The 17,981-nt window shown below is 32.9% G+C and overlaps 1 protein-coding gene and 1 pseudogene across 1 annotated transcript; both read right to left on the reverse strand.

Moving 5' to 3' along the window:
• Positions 1 to 5,504: 5,504 nt before the first annotated feature.
• On the reverse strand, positions 5,505 to 8,528 carry LOC106780177 (annotated as a pseudogene).
• A 2,511-nt stretch (positions 8,529 to 11,039) lies between these two features.
• Positions 11,040 to 13,211, reverse strand: LOC106777532 (uncharacterized GPI-anchored protein At4g28100-like). Its single transcript, XM_014665122.2, has 2 exons — positions 12,189 to 13,211; positions 11,040 to 11,689 (listed from the first exon to the last, which is right to left on the reverse strand). Exons 1-2 carry the CDS (start codon positions 12,828 to 12,830, stop codon positions 11,366 to 11,368), a joined length of 966 nt encoding a protein of 321 aa, XP_014520608.1. The 5' UTR covers positions 12,831 to 13,211; the 3' UTR covers positions 11,040 to 11,365.
• Between the last annotated feature and the right edge of the window lie 4,770 nt (positions 13,212 to 17,981).

Consider the following 17,981-nt stretch of genomic DNA (forward strand, 5'->3'; position numbering starts at 1 on the left):
AGGAAAGGAATTAAGAGAATTATCCACACTGAAATCAAAGAAGAAGAATGTGAAGAAAAAGTGATTGTAGATAGAGGGTCCATACCATCGACTGACTATCCCTAAATGAAATCCCTCAATTTAGTATTTCCTCTCCTCTCATGTGTCCCTCTGCACACTCTCATGCCTTCATCTTTGTTTGACACGTGGTCACTAGGTATAACCGTTTCTCCCCCTTAATACTATCATGCTTTATGCGTGTGACACTGCTGTACTCCCATAATACTTGGAGAGAAAGAAGAGAATGAAAACGATGTAGAGGAAGAAGATAGCAAATCCAGAAAAACAAAACAACACCTCGTTTTGACAAGTATTTTACGGAACATATTTCATGTGTCGTGAAAAACTCTTTCAAGAACAAATTTCATGTATAAATTTTCCAAAAAGCATTTTATAAGTTTGGGAGACTTTTTATTTTCAAAAAATTTCAAAACACTTTTCATACATTTCAGAATATCCATTTCGAAAATTACATTCTAAAAATTTCGTTTTGAAAAATTTATTTTAGAAACGTTGTTCCAAAAATGTTGTGTCAAAAATTCTAAAATGCTAATTCGGAAAAAAGTTTCCGAAATATATAATTTGGAAACCACTTTTCCAGAAGATAAAATAGTCATTTAGAAAATGTGAGGAAGTGTAAAGAAATTATGGAGGTACAGGACCTAAAAGCCATAAGTCGTCGATCTAATAAAAAGTTTACATTATTTATTTTATAAAACTAATCAAAGGATGTAAATATTTTAATTATTTAGTTTAAAATTTATTTAAATATTAATTTATATTTCTATTAGAGAAGTTAATTTTATAAAGTAAACTAGCAATAAAAATAAATATATCTTATTTCTTTTAAGAACAGTAAAATTTTACAAATAAATTACAAAAAAGTTAAACGTAATTTTTTATAAATTTTTAATCGTTTAAAAATTACAAATTGATATGTTAAACGGGATGAATCTTAATGACTCATCATATTGGACTGTTTTTAATGTATAAGCTAATTTTCTTTTTATCTAAAAAATTAAGTTAATTTACGATTGTAGTTCATTATTGATGTTTTACGTGGCCTAATTTTCAACAAATGCAATGTATAGTACAAGTGTCTTATTTATAAAGATTTGTTTCTATATTCTAGTAACTCAAATTTGTTCTAATTTCAAATAAAATAGTGTTTTAGTAGATTATAATGAACAATCAAGATAAAAACATTTAAATGAATATGATAAAGATAAATGTGTTGAGAACGAATTTCATTAATTTTTTCTATTGTGCTGTTATTGATGTAACATATTTCAATGAAAAAATATGAGTTATCAGTTCATTCAATTAATCAAACACTGTTATAGAAAGAGCTTTCAGTTCATCCAATTAATCAAATACTATTATAGAAAGAGCCTTCAATAACTATTAAATAAGACTCTTAAAGATTATTATTTAATCATCGCTAATGAAGTCATAATTGAGAGTAAGGAGAATCAACTATAGTTCTAATCATCATCATATGTATCGAAAATAACGACTACTCGTCATTAAAGTTGTCGTCATCTGTACACAACAATGAAAATTTAAAATAATTATCATATAATATCAAAAAACAAAGAACAAAAAAAGAATTGATCAAGGGAACAAAGATGGTTCTATCTAGAATCATCGTTAAAAGTCACTTCGTACTACAACTCTAGTATGAACCATTGTTAAAAGTGGTATATTTTTTAAATTGGGGTCTTAGATATGCATATTAAACATCTAATAAAAGTTTTCCAAAAACAAATTCATTTTTAAACTCTAAATAGTTCAATGAATATAAAATAAAATTCTAATCTTCTAAGAAAAGTTCGATAAAAATACAGAATTTCTATAAATTAATGCACTCTAATTTGTCAACTACTCTAAATTGTTATATATATTAACAAAATACTTTGTCCACGTTGTTTGGTATAAGCTATAATGTGTTTGTTTCCAATGGTTGTATGTCATTAAAAGTCTACAACAAATGAATTTAAGTTAGGATAAATCCATGTGTAAGTAATAAATTCTTTTATACATATATAATAGTAAGTTGTAACATATTAACTAATCTTAACCTCTTTGAGTATCAACTTGAATGAAATAAGAATATTTGATTTTCAAAAACATGACATTATATATTTAAATTCATTATAATAGTAGGCGTTTCTTAAAATAGATTTACCAATTCACTAATGTTTTAAAGTAGCTAGGACGATTTTTATACAAGGAGTAAAATCATTCAATAGTATAAATCTTAAATTGATATAATTAGGAGTTGTTAATGACACTAATATATGTAGATTTTTATATTGGTTCAATATGAACAGATGTTATACATATCCTTTTGTTATAAAATTTCTAGCATTTTTTTTTTGTTTTTAACTAAATCCATGTAAAACATTGTCATAAAAAGATAGTTTTACACTAGTACATATTATGTTGGATGGGCTTTCTATTTTGATTGATTTTTGAATTGTTTGTAGAGGAAATCAATGTAGTAGTGACAAACCATTTAAGCAATGTAAAAAATGACAACTTTTTACACCATTAGGCCTAAGGATGACAACGGTCGGGTCAGGCACGGATAGTACCTATCCACAATCCGACCAGTCGGATAAAATTTTATTTGTTATCCGATCCACTATCCACCAGGTATCCGTTTAGAAAATATCCACGGTTATTTTAAAACCTACGGATACCTGCAAAAAATAATAAAAAAATATATATACATTTTAAAATAAAATTTATATAAAATTACAAAAATTATATATAATATATTATAAATTAAATTAAATATAAATTAAAATTTAATTTTAATTAAATTTAGCCTAATAAAATATAATTTAATTTAATTTTTAATTGAATTTAATTAAAATAATATATAAATTAAGTTTTTTTATTATTTTTTGCAGGTAACGGATACCCGCGGAGCAGGTAGTATACTACTCGTACCCAACCCGTTTAGAAGCGGATATTAAAATATCTGCTACCCGGTAACCGCAGGTAATAAATATCCGCGCGTAGTAACTACTCGCCACAAATTTTACCCGCCGCGAATTTTACCCACTACGAATTTTACCCGCCGATACCCGTGTCCGCGGATTTTTTTGCCATTCCAAATTCGGCCTCTAAATTGATGTAGAAGGTCCTTACAATAGGTCACACTAGCGTATTTTCCCTCACCTCCATTGTGTCATGCAAACTCTTTCTCCTCTATTGATCTCTTTTATGTTAGTCGTTGCACCTCACACCGGAGTGTTTCACCCTCCACCTTCAAATCTTTTACTCTACACCTCCAAATATTCTCAAAATACTAACATTACCCTTATTTAAAACAATATTAATATTTAAAACAATTAAATGGTCAAATCTTGTCAGTATTTATTTTTCAGCAAGAATTATTATTCTTCAGCCCATTTGAAACTCACTGTCTCACTTTCTCTTTCTCTCTTTCGCATCTCAATTTCCAGGCACACTCCAGCGACACACACCATAGTTCGTCTTCTTCCTTTGCTTTCACGCACACTCTATGCAGACATAGACACCACAACACCACAACTTCGTCATCTTCCACTGCTTCCAGGCACACTATAGTGTTTCGTGTTTGCCATTTTGGTGCTGTTACCTTCGTTGACGATGCTCGCTTCTTCTCGCTGCTGGCCAAAGGTTGCTGGATTCCTCTGCCATATTTATTTTGGATACTATATTGTAGATATAGATATTGTAGAGGTAGCATTTGTAGAGGATTACCTTGAAGAATCGGATATTCAGATTCGATTCAGCCCCATCGCATTTGTATATCTAATTCGTAGCCTCTTGATTTTCTTTTTTAATTTTGAATGATTTAATGGTTTCTTTGGTTCTGCCTATGCCATAATAAATGTTCTTTTTTATAAATTTAAATTTTCTGTTATGTTAATTATATTTGGATTAATAATATTTAATTATTTTTATAGACAACCAGGAGAAGAATAATTCTTTGAAGAGGTGCCTCATGCAGTCAAATCTGTTCCAGATCAAATCAAGCAGCACGTCTAGATACAAATGCTTTAGATGTTGTAGAGAAAGTGACTAATGTCGAAACATAGCTGTGAAAAAGATAGGAAAATAAGTTTCTGTAGATCAAATAGAAGAAAATGTGACAAAAAAGGATCCCTCAAGTGATGACAAAAGAGGACAATCTGCATCTTTACCAAAAGCATCAAAGTTACCTCTTGATTCACACTTTCATGTTAAACGTTTTCCATTGTATCTGTTACCTAATCTTTATTTCGTTGAGATTTATGGCGCCAATAACATCGAATCTTGGTTAGTTGGGATATAAAGAACTTAATTGTATACAATTTTGAAGTTTCTACGTTTATGAATATGATAATGAATTTTGATCTGCATAGATGAGTGTTGGTTGTGGTGGTATGCCTAAACTATTAATTAAGGTTCATATAATTTATGATGTTTAACAAGGGTGTACCTAACAGGGGAATGAAATGGGAGTGTAACGTTTCTTAATACAAATTAAATGGGGTGCAGGTTTCCCAACAGAGGGATGAGGTGTAAGAGGAATGAGGTCTAGGGTTTCCTAGTATATATTCAAAGTCAACTGCACAAAATATTATGGATAACTACTTCATTAATTAGAGATATTTTGGGAAATTAAAAGTGCAGGGTGAAAGACTTGGAGGTGCAGGTGAAACACTCCCACACCGTTGTTGAACACACTTGAAACAATTTGCTCACTACACCACGGTTTTACTATCTCCACAATCCATCCATGATTGATTTTGTTTTTGATTTAGGGTTATTAGTTAATGCACCCACGTACTTACTCTTACACCCCTATATTTTCTAATTCCTCTTTTACCAAATCTCACATTTCACTCGTACTATTATCTAAAAGAAAAAAAAAAGTAAATTTCTTTTTCACCTTTCGAAGTCCAGCCAACGTTGCTTAAATAACTCAAATGTAATAAATACAAAAAGTAGAAAAAGAAAGTTTATTTTTGCTTTTTTATGTTTTGTCGCAGGACTCCTATTTTATTTTTTAATAAATAAAAAATATAAAAATAATTTAAATTTTAAAAATATAAATCAACAATTTCTGAATAATTGATTTTATTAAGCATTACATCTTTTTTAATTAGGTTTAATCATTCATATGTCCCTATTTGTGTATAATCGTTTCAAATAAGTTTTTGTATTTGATTTGATCTCAATTAGGTCCTTGTTCCTATAAAATGGAGTCAATTAAAACATTGTCGTTAATTTCAGTGGACGGGTTAAATTTACTATGTCGTGGCATGCTGACTGTGTAATTATTTGTCATCTGGCACACTGAGTTCGCATAACATGGAATTTATTTATTTTAACATTTAAATAAGTTAAATTCATTTTCTGGAGATGGCGCATTCTTCCACTCTGCTACCAACCACCACGCAAACAGGTTGCCACTGCCATCACAATCACCAGTTCAAATTCATCCAATAGATGACCTTCTTTTTGTTTGTGTTGTCCTTGGTGGTACCATTAGCCTCAATCTTAAGGTCAACCTTCAAATCCTCAACAATACTCTTACTCTCCAAATACCAGATCTTGATGCTCTGCTCGGTGGTGGCGCACAACCAGTACATGTTGGGACTGAAGCAAATGGCATGGATAATAGAGTCAGCATCGAGAGAGTAAATACGCTTACCCTCAGCCAAATCCCACAGTAAAACAACTCCATCTTTTCCACCACTGGCACAAAGAGAACCATCGGGAGAAACAACAACAGTGTTCACATACCCACTGTGTCCAGTAAGGGTATTTCTCAGTTTGCAGTTCGTGAGGTTCCACACCTTAATAGTGCGATCCTAAGATGCAAACACGATAGTCGGCTGAAGCGTGCTAGGGCTGAAACGCACACAACTAACCCAATCAGAATGAGCATCATTGTCTTGAATGGTACTTGCATTCACCAAGGGTCTTCCACAGTTTTGTTAGAAGTGGGGTTTAGGCCTAACTCAACCCTACAAAACCGGCTTGTAAGGTGAGGTATGCACCCCACTTATATATTATAAATTAGCCTTATCTCTAGTCGATTTGGGACTTCCAACACACCCCCTCACGTCGAGGTATATACATCTCGAGCATGAGACTAGATATTAATGGGTGGTTCGATAACGACCTAATAGTGGGTGGAACAATATGCCCAACAAATATCGCTAGGATAGGCTCTAACCATAGCTCTGATACCATGTTAGAAGTGGACTTTAATCCTAACTCAACCCCACAAAACCAGCTTCTAAGGTAAGGTGAGGTTTGCACCTCACTTATATATATTATTAATTGGCCCTTATCTCTAGTCGATGTGGGACTTCCAACAAGTTTGATTGTGCGGTCACGCGAGGCCGAAACGATTTGACGGTTGTCGATGGATACTGTGAGTGTTACCCCAAACAAAGAGAAACCCCATTCAAATCCCTAAATCCCAAATCGCATCATGAGAAACAAGAACCAACCCTAATCGGAAAAAAACTCAGATTACCCAAAATTGCATTAACAGAGTGTGAGAATTAATTAATTGGTGTGAGAATTTTTTAATTATATTTAAGAGTTTTTTTTGTTGTTTTTCAGAGCCTGAAATCGAGGGTATAAGGTTTCGTGGTAGTGACAATGAAAGCTTGGCTGCTATATTCACTCTGCCTCGTTTAGTTTCTACTCCAAAGGTTGATTTCAGTCTTCAACAGCAGTTTAAGCATAATGTTCCTAGGCAGTTTGAGCATGATGTTCTTGTTCAGAGTTTTTCTCTTGAACATATTAATACAATCAGCAAGTCAAGACACAAATTTTAACGTCTTCTAGGCAAGATTCAAATTGAATCAATTTTTCAAAACATAGAATCCAATTGAGTTTGAGATGATTCTGTATAAATAGGAACATCCGAAATGATTAATTATTTATTATGAAAATACATATAAATAATATTAGTCTTTTTTGAATTTATTTCCAAAATGTTAAATTATTTTGTAAATAGTTTTTTTCAATTAAAGTTACGTGATCCTTATTTTTATTGTGGATAGAACTATGTAGGAGTAAAGCCAAATCAAAACCATAAAAAAGTTTACAAAGTCATCTTCTAAGTAATACACTTTTCTTACTACTTTTTGGAGAAAAATTAAATTCTTTTGAAAAGTTTGCACATTTTTTTATGTGTAATTGATTTTTAACTCAAAATATGATTTTCGCATGTTTTATTTTATGGTTTTTCAGAATAAATTATAAGAACAATTTTAAATTTTTATGTTCAAATTATTTTTCTTTGGGTCGCTTTCCTGTCTTTTTCATACGGGTCAATTTTTATTCTGACTTATTTAGAACCCGACTCACTCGAGTTTAACCTGTGACGAGTTAGGTTGGCTCACAAATTCAATTAATTTAATTTAATTATTTATTATTTTGTGTTTCAATATTATTAGCTAGTACTTTCTTTAATAGTATTGTAGATGAGGATAAATAAGATGTTTCAAGAGAACAAAATATTGTAGATTTATCCATTCAATACTTTAATCCTATAAATGGACAAATGACACAAAAATATCAATATTAAAAATTTATTTGTTCACTTTTTGTGATTGCTTTTGGATTACAATTGAATTGTATGATATTTTTTATATTTTGAATTATCTTTGGAGTGTAACATAATTTTAGAGTAAAATTTATTTAGATTTGAATTACATAAAAATTGTAATTTTTTTTATTTGAAAAAACACTTGTAAATAAGTGATGCAGTGAGTTAACTCATTTAACCCACCAACCATGGTGAGTCGGTACTAGTTTAATTTTTTTTTCCAACTTATTAATAAATGAGTAGGATTAGGTTGACTCACTAAGTAGTCAACCCATGGTGGGTCGGATGACCTGTTTTGACAACAGTACTATTTACGACAACACAAATTGAGCCACTATGGCAAGCCACCATCCACAAATCTAAATATCTTTCACAACAATGGACATTCCTTAATCTTATGGAAGACCAAGAAACAAAGCACTGTTTCTCGCTCTTCTTTTGAGGTCGAGTATCATGCTCTTGCATCCACTACATGTGAACTCCAATGGTTGTCTTACTAGCTTAATGATCTTCAAGTCACTTGTTCTAAATCTATTGTTTTATTTTGTGATAACCAAAGTGCTCTTCACATTGCTGTCAATCTCGTCTTTCATGAATGCACAAAACATTTGGATATTGATTGTCATTTAGTTTGTGAAAATTCTTAAGCAGGGTTAATGCACTTACTGCCAGTTTCCTCCTCAAATCAATTGGCTGACATATTTACCAAAGCTCTCCCACCTAGACTCTTTCATTCTAATCTTTCTAAGTTGGCGCTAGTTGACATTTTCCTACCTCCAGCTTGTGGGGGGCTAATAGAAGCAATGCCCAATTTGGCACAACAAAGCAAAACAGAAAACGACATAGCAGAGGAATATACTAGACAATAGTACTCCATATAGGACTTTTTTGTTTTTTCTCTTGTTCTGTTAGGTCATATTTTGTGTATATATATTACCCTTTATGAAAGGCAATACAACAACTGTGAATTTCCTATCCATCTTTGTCTCTTTTCTCTCTTCTTTGTCTATGTTCTTTTAGATGGTGAACGGCGACACTATTGCGAGGATTGGGTGAAAGGAGATGTTATCACGAATGAAAGAAGAAGATCGAAGGGAAAGAGTAAACGAGTCAACAACGTCGGCGAGTCTCAAGTACAAACCAAATCGCTAATTGTCATAAACAGCTCTGTTTAATTAACAAAACAAAAATCCCCTATAGGTACTTAACAACTTGTCACGTCAATTAAAACGAGAATATGAGCATGTCACGCAATTTTCTTTTTTAACGCTGTTAAGCCCAGTCTAATTGGATCAATTTTGCAAAGGGCGTTGCTCCCTCCACCGCCATAGCATCCTATCTGCACCTCCCCAAATTCTTTTACTTCAAATTCTAACTTTCCCAAACTCTTTTAATTTCAATTCTATCCTTAGATTAATTCTTTTTTACTTTTACCATTAAGATATTTCTCCTTATTTCCTCTCTCCGCAAGTGCACCCCCCAAATCTCACGGATCTCTATTTCTTGATTTCCGTTTCACTTCGCCTCCACTATTCTTCCTTTCCTTTCTTTTTCCTTCATCTACTTCTTCCGCACCGCACCACCACCATCACTTGACCTGCACCATTATCATAGGTGCACTCACCACAGTTCCGGGACATCAAAGTGGCGCGCTTGGTGGTTACGGCTATCCCACAATGGTGTTGTTGAGGTCGTCAACCTCATCCATCATGCGCTCCAATGCGCTCCAATCGGTACTACAACATGTTCGCCATGTTGCTTGGTTATGTTAAACAGAGCATCAGTGCAGAAGGAACGACACAAGTTTTAGTTTCGAACCTGAATGCTAGTGTTACCACGTCATCGAGCTGCACCTCCTCGATGTTGCTCTCTCCGGTGAAGATGAGTGCACCGGGAAACGAAGGTTCTTCTCTGCCGTTAACACTTACAGCACCTCCATCATTGGGAAACGAAAGCTCCACCGCACCCGTCACCGCCACTGCAAAATCATCACCAGTGAACCCTACGTCACCGTCTGCCTCACTGGCGCCACCACCGCGCGCACCTGCGTGATCCTTTGCGACATCTTTTTGTCAATGTTGTGCATGAACTCTTAAATTAGGGACTCTACGAGTAAAGTGGATTCGTAATGGTGCAAGCTTCGTGAAAGAAACAAATGAAAAAAAAAAAGGAAAGGAAGAACAATGGAGGGAAACCATCATGAGCACCTAAAATGTGGCCATTGATCAGATAATGGGTGAGGTGGAAACAGAGAAAATGGGTTGGGAGGAAACGAAAAACAAAGAACGAATAAACGACTATAGAAAAAATGGATTGGGAAGAAACGAATTTAGAGGAGAAAAGGGATTGGATAAAACGGATATGGAGGAGAAAAGTTTGAAAGTGAGAGTGTTGGAGGGAGGGGAGAGACGACTTCGAGTGAAAAATGAGAGATTTAGGGTTTTCATACAAAAAGTAAAAAGGTAAAAAATATAAAAGATTAAAGTAAAAGAGGTAGTTTCATAATTAAAAAATTATGAGAAGGTGTAGGGTGGAGTTGGGCTAGTGGAGGGAATAACGTCCTTTTGCAAAAGGACAATAATATTTTAACAACTCTTTTAACAACTTTTTTACAACAGGACACGTGTCACAATTCTATTGGTCTGTTTAAATTTATTCTAAAAAAGTATTTTATACGGACCAATCACAAACTGTCACGTATACGTTATAAAAAAAATTGTAAAAAAAAAGTTATTAAAGAGACTTTTTCGCAAAACTAAAAAGCTAATTGAGAAAAACAATACTAAGTAATCTATTTGTTTTATTATAATAAATAAGATAATTCCTTTGTAACCACCAGCAAATAATACTGATTATGCACATTCATTCTTCCTTCCAACCAAGGCTCCATTACATGTTCATAAATGAACTACACGTTATTTTTTTCAAAAACGAATAAACAAATAAAGAGCTCATAATAATCTTATAACATTTTTATAATTGAACAATGTACAAGTGTCGCTTGTGCCGTGATCTATACAGGGTGCCCTAAGTTGTAGAAGCACCCCTACTACCCAAAAATGACAGACATTCCACCTCATTATCATCGTTACTATTTTTTCTATTACTATCCTTAATTTAATTAAACTCAAATAATGCATTTGAACCTGTGAATAGTTAATCATTCATTTTAAATATTGCTTTGAAAATTGGAAACTCGAATTTCAATTCGTTGAAAAACGTAAACTAGTGTTTTCTGTTTAGTTTGTACTTTTTCATCTAAATAGCTGATTCGTTAGGCATTTCTTAATCAACCTAATAGACCAACATACCCCTTATCACAGGGAGCTGTTTGTTTCCCCTCTACCCAAACCGCCGATTTAGGTCATATCATAGTCCAATTTCGATGTAATTGATGAAGTATTTTTCAATATGAACGTAAAGGTCCAATTCCAAATAAGAAATATTCTATGTATTTGATTTTTGGAGATTAGAAATGGGGAGAAGAAGAAATGAAAAACATCTTCTTTCTATGGTGACACCACCCACCACCACCAGCGCATGTACACAGACATGTGAATCAACTCTGAAATTTACAGCGACAAAACCCTTCAATCTACTTCACTGCATTCAAACAAACGACCCCGTTTGTGCATGTTTTTGTCCACTACCTCACCTTCACGTGACAGTGAGAGAGAGACACTAACCCAAACTATTCAACCCTAGTGGACCCATCTACACAAAACATGAAAATAACATAATCACCAGGGGCAAAACCGTCACCATAAACTTTGACGGCCGCGATGCGCCTTTTCCACTCTCGAACTGAAGCGAATCAACGGCCAGCGGCATGTTCTCCTGATCGGGACTGCATTTCGACTCATGCGGATGCGCGCTGTACATCATCGCGCGCAACACCGCCGATACGGTGGGTATGTACGCCGTTTTGTTCTTTGCAAGCAGCCACGTTAATCCCATCAGTTGACAGTCCCTGTTGAACATTTTCTTCACCCTCTCGCTTCCTCCACTACCCTTTGTCTCGTTCTTGTACCCTTTAACCTTCAAACATAAAATAAAAAAAATTATCAAACCACGTTAAATTTCCACTATAACTATTCATTCTACACCAAACGACATCATCTTCCACAGTAAAACACGATTTCGGACAAGCAAAAAACGGTTCAACAATGTGGCAAAAGTAAACCCGAAAAGGACCAAGGAAAAGCTTCTAATAATTCGTAAACGCACATGGGCAGTCACGTTCGCAGGTCAACCTGGTCGGCAAAAAAACAAGACTATTTTTTCCTCTTCACTTTTTTGTGTGGATATCTCACCGCTTCGTCCAACATTTGCATACAACCATAATAAATACCTCATGCAAAATTTAATCAAATGAATTCATAAATTATCCAGCAAGTGATGTGAGAGTAAAATTACCGAAAGGTGCAATTTTCGTCATGGAAATATATTGGTTATCCCACATTGATGAGTAAAGAGTGAAAACAGTGTATGCAAGTGAAGAAAAATCTAGCGACAAAGTAATGATGATATGGGATACCTTTTGTAGGGCGCCGAGGCATCTGGTGCAGCCGGCGTATGAGGAGTTGCGACAATTGTTTTCCAAGTTGCGAACGGCGGCGGTGGGGGTGGCGTTTTTGTGGGAGAGAGAAACGTTGAACGCTGCGTTGCAAGTTAAGGATGTTATTTGGTGTAGTCTGATGCCGCAGAAGCAGAGGATGGCGTCGCAGGTGGCGTTGGGTTGGGGGATTCGGATATTGCGAGTGAGGAGCGAGTCTTGGAGGGAGTTGACGCACTTCTGGGAGTCGTCGGGCATCATGGGGAGGTCGCCGGAGGCCGGCGGCGGCGCACCAGAGACCTCGAGGGCAGAGCGGGCGTGTGCGGCGAAGAGCCACGCGGCCAGGACGGGGCAGCAGCGGCTCCGGTCGAGGTCCTTGCCGCAGGCGTCCTTGACTCCGCCGAAGAGCTCGTTGGAGAGGTCAAGCCGGCAGGTCTGCGTCTGGGTCTGAACCGGGAATGCGGGAACCGTGTTGGAGGAGGGGTATTGGCCCGGTTGGAGAGGCTGGTTGGGGTTACTCACCGGTTGGGACAGTAAACCGGCATGAGAAAAAGGTTGTCGTTGTAGTAGGAAGAGCGAGGTGAAAAAAGCAAGGCACGCGAGACTGAGCGAAAATGATTGCATTTTTTAGAGAGTGTTGTTTTGCTCTGTTTGGGATTCGAGGAAAATAAAATTATGAAGAAAAGGGTTGAAGATGGGGATGGGTTGAAAAATGAAAAGGGAACAGGGGCGTGGTTTGGTTGAAAAATTATAGGGGAGATTGAAGGGACAATGGTAGTGGAGTTGCGGTAGGAAAAACCCCACTTTTTTTGTCAAAATATCACAACTCTATATGGTATTTGGTCTGAGATTGGTAGACCCATGATTTGATTGCAGCGTGTTTGCTAAAATAACAGTGCATGCTATGCTGATAAGGAGAAAAGATGAAGAGGTGCTAAGACCGAGGGAAGGGATTGTTTGGGTAAAGGTTTGTAATATTTTCTTAGCTTGCTTTCTGCTTTTCAGAGAACCCGGAGACTGGCGTTTATAGTTTGATAATTCTCTGCTTTCCACGTGATAATTAGATTTTTCTTTTTTGCAAATTTTAATTTATGTCTTTAATTAAACGTCCTAATGAGAGAAAATTAAATTAAACGTAATCAAGTTAAGTAATTGTTTATAGCAAATATTTGAATATTCGGTTTTCCCAATCCACATGATAAAAAGTAGGCATCAGTAGTCAGAAATCAGTCTTGATTCATGCGGGCTGACTGCTCGAAGTTCTAATTTTGAAATTTGGATAAAAAATTAAATTGAGAAACAGCTTTTCTTTTTCCTGTTTCTGAATTTTATAAGTGGATAATGGAGGGTGATTCGATTTCATGAGAAAACCAAAGAAAGAACAACGAGCGAGATTCGTTTCAGGGCACAGGCACACTAGGTAGGAGGAATCACCTTCACAATTCTATAAAACTTTTAGTATAGATAAAAAACAGTTTTATTTATTAATATCTTTTAATTATATCTAAATTTTGATTTCCTAACAAGTATAAAAATAATAATAATAATTGTTTAAATATTATTATTAAAAAACAGAAAAGGTTGTCCGAATATTTGGCCCTTTGTGCTGTCCTTTTCATTTTATCAGTTTATTATCTCTCTTCTCTCTTTGTCCTTTCTTCTTCTGTTATATTTTTGTTTTTGCTAGGAATGGGGAAAAAGCTTTTGGTGCGCTTGCAGTGCTGGACCCTTGGTTTTCCCACTCAAACATTTTTTAACACCAATAAATAAATAATTATGCTACAAATTGAATCATCAAACACTTATCATTAGCACATATAACATCCTCAAACTCTAATAACTTAACCAAATTCATGTGTGTGATGAAATTTGAACATGCAAAACTTCTGGTACACATCAGTTTGTATATTCATGCGTGACAGCCAACTAACACCATTTTCTTTGCGTGCACTGTTTTTCTAAAGATAACATTATTTAAACATACGAAGCTCCTCAAGCTCTAATCTGGACAAGCACAACTATTGCATTTTCACATGGGAATGCCAAACCCCATTGCAACTTTTCCTACTTTCTCTTCTCTGCCATTACAAAATTGATTTATATGTATGTATCCGTTTCCCTGAATATTCTGATACGCAAGAAGACAAAGTAAGGCATAGTGTGAAGTAGGTTGAGGAGAGAGTAAAAACCAGAGAGGTGGGCCAATGGGAAAACAATACAAGAGTGAGTGAGAGAGATAGGAGCAAAGCAATGCATGCATTATTAGTTTAAAGGACAAACACAAAGTGTCAACCAAAAGAAAATTGTTCCCGTAAAAAGTACTAGCTTTGGGAAAAGCCTTGAACCACTTTTCCTGCCTCCAATAATCTAATCGCTTTGGTTTCGTGTAGGGTCTCCAAATTCAAATCATGCCCGTGGACGATGATGCTTTTTGTTGGGTGTTACATACATTACATGTATAATAATATCCTATGCATACACATATTATTACTAGTCAATAAAAAGAATGCATTATATACATCGAATTAGCTTCCAAAAGGAGAATGAAAATGGTTGGTAATTGAGCCCAAAAGTTTATCCCAAAAGGTGTAATCATGGTGTTCGTGTTGTTTATGTTGCCCATTACAAATGGAGCTTCTCGGGTCCATCTATATCATCTTCCAATTCATCAAAACAATGCCTTTTTTTTTGCTTGAGCACAATCTTGCGTAAGCATAATGAATATTCATGTATGAATAATACTGCCTTTTACTCTTACTCATCACTCACACACGTGCAAAAAAGCCTCCTCCGATTATGTTTTTCTCATGATATCAACCTCAAATTCAATCAAGTTCTATGAAATAGCAACTAGCAACTAGCTATTAAGGTAAAGGGTTAAAGATGGTCACTGCAATATGGTAACCCTTTTGCCCATCACCACCACAAAGCTAATGAAACTTTACATGTTTGTGGTTATGAGGAGCTCATGTTGTATGATTGAAAAAACATGTTGTGTCTTTTGATCATTGATGTCATTGGTTTAATGAAGAGCTGTTCCTGAATTAGTGAAATGATTAGCTACTAATTAATGAGGATCATGTCAAAATCTAGTGTCGGGAAACACTTTCAAAATGGTTTGTGCAAATCCACCTGTGTACCACTTTGAAGTCTTTAACTTTAAACAAAGTAATAATGACTTTATGATTTGGTGTAACTCAAAGGATCAAACCACACACTTGTAGGTCTCTCTCTCGTCCTCTTTCTCTTTAATTTACCTTTCCCAGATTCAAATAAGATTAATATACGTAACAAAGTAAACTTAATTCTTCTGTTTCTTTTTCGGAAATTTCAAAGGGAAAAAGGAAACCATATAGCAATACAGTGATAGCACTGGAATTAATTACCAAAATGAAGAAAAAATGAACGTGGAAAAATATATAATATAGGCACATATAAGTTTAACATAGAAGATTGGGTTTTGCTTTTTGCTTTATGGCATTCCTAAAATGTTTGATAACCTTTTGTCTTAAGATAACCTTTTTCTTAAGATATTTTGGGTTAAATATGTTTTAAGCCGTTGTACTTTGGACGATTTTGGTTTTAGTCCATTTTTAAATTAAGGTACAATTTAGTCCTTCAACTTTAGAAAACTCTGGTTTTAGTCATTTTTACCAAATTTTTTTAACTTTATTTGTTGTTTCAAACACGTTTCATTATAGCATTTGGATTGTTTACACTGTTTGACATATTTTTTCTTCAATGTTAACAGATAAACGTACTTGAGACAACAATTAAAATTAAAAAAATTTGATAAAAAAAGATTAAAATCAGAGTTTTCTAAAGTTAAAAGACTAAATTGTACCTTAATTTAAAAATAGACTAAAATCAAAATTGTCCCAAATCATAAGTACTAAAAACATATTTAAACCATATACTTTTATTTGATGAGTATTTTAATTTATCTTTTCGTAAACATCATATTCCTATTCCATTTCATTACCTCAGCCACGATAGAGTGCAGTGACAGGTGACCAGAATGCCTATTTTCCCTTTGTCACCTTCTCTGTACTGTAGTCATATACCATCAATCCCTCATAACCAATAATTTCATAAATAAAAAAGTAATAAAACCAACATTTTATTTCTATTTTATTTTCGGGAATAATACTTTTCAAAAAATATTTCTCCAAATGAACCGAGCTTAATATTTTCGGAAATTCTTAACTGATTTTTTTTATATATATATTCTTAGCTGGGATCATCGGAATTTGGTTGCTCAATATTAGATTTTGAGAGGATTTTTTGATATTTTTGTTTTCTTTTCTGTTTTTTACAAAAAAAAATAGAGAAATTAAAAAAACAGTTGAAATTAAAATTAGAGAAAAGTAATTTAAAATACTTAATTAAAAATATTGAAGTTAAATTTTAAATGTTTTGAAAGATGAAAAAAAAACACTAAAAAATAATTTAAGTGTAAATAATTTTTGTTTTATAATATAATTTAAAATAAAATTTGTTATTATTATAGTAGTTTGTGGGAAAAAAATGAATAAAAGATAAAAAATGTAAAATTTCGTAATATAATTATTAATTTTATTATTATTGTTATTGATAAAAAAATTGTTTAAAGGATTTTGAAAATGGAATAAAAAAATATAAAAACAAGTTAAAATATAAAGTAATTTCAAATTTAAATTAAGGATTAAAATTATATTTAGAAACGTAGTTTAAAATGATTAATTAAAAATATGGTCACTAAATTTTAATGGGAATCACTGAAAAAATACAATTTAAAAAATTAGGATTAAATTAATTTGGTTTTAATATAGTTAAAAATAATTTTTTTATTATTTATGATGATTTGTAAATAAATTAAATAAAATATAGAAGAAAACTATAAAGTTTTATATTATTGTTGATCGTATAAATTTTTTTAATAATTTAAAAAATACATTAAAAAAATATAAAATGGGTTAAAACATATAGTAAAATTATTAAATTGATGTTTATGCAAAAGAACTAGACATTTATAAATATTTTATATTGTAAAATCATTTTAATTTTATATTTTAAAGTTTTAGTTTTAAACCTAGACGCTATTAACATTCTTAACTTTTATTACAAAATTCACAATATAAAATATATTTTATACTCATCATTTTAAATATCTTATCTTTTTTAATGCATAATTAGATATCAGTTAAATGAAATTAATGTTGATAAAATTTTACATCTTTATATACAAAATATTTATGAGATTTGAAATGATATAATTTTCATTATTTCTTTTTTATATCCTATAAATATATAATTTTGACTTTTGCTTGAATTTATTCTCATCGTGTCGTTGATGATATGAATATATAAGTAACAAAAGAACTTTGGTGTTATCAAAATTAGTTGGTTTATTTGATGTGTCAAATATAATTACGTATATTAAATGATATGCAATTAATTAAATAACATATCATTCACTAACATTCACTTAAAAATTTTATATTAGTAAATAATTATGAAATGTGATAACAGATATTTTTTTCCACTTTTACATTTTGACATTTTAATACGAAGTACTCACATAATATGTCTTAAACATAACATTATTCTTTAAATAAAAGTCATATAAAATTAAATTTAATGTTTTTGTCACTTTTTATTTCCTTATTTTTTTTATCATATTGTCTCTTAATAGGGTAATAAACACAAAAATAACTTTACTTTTAGTGCATAAAAAGTAAACTCAAACTGCATTGAATAATCATAAAAAATTGTTAAATAATATCGCATTCCACA

This window comes from Vigna radiata, chromosome 2 (assembly GCF_000741045.1).
Source record: "Vigna radiata var. radiata cultivar VC1973A chromosome 2, Vradiata_ver6, whole genome shotgun sequence".
In the NCBI taxonomy this organism is placed as follows: Eukaryota; Viridiplantae; Streptophyta; class Magnoliopsida; order Fabales; family Fabaceae; genus Vigna; species Vigna radiata.

What these genes read in the sequence shown, in the direction of transcription:
- LOC106777532 (XM_014665122.2), bottom strand. Translation starts at nt 12,830, where the DNA reads ATGCAATCATTTTCGCTCAGTCTCGCGTGCCTTGCTTTTTTCACCTCG. An exon ending in GCCTCGGCGCCCTACAAAAG is followed by an intron (nt 11,690 to 12,188) that starts GTATCCCATATC and finishes TTATGTTTGAAG; the next exon opens with GTTAAAGGGTACAAGAACGA.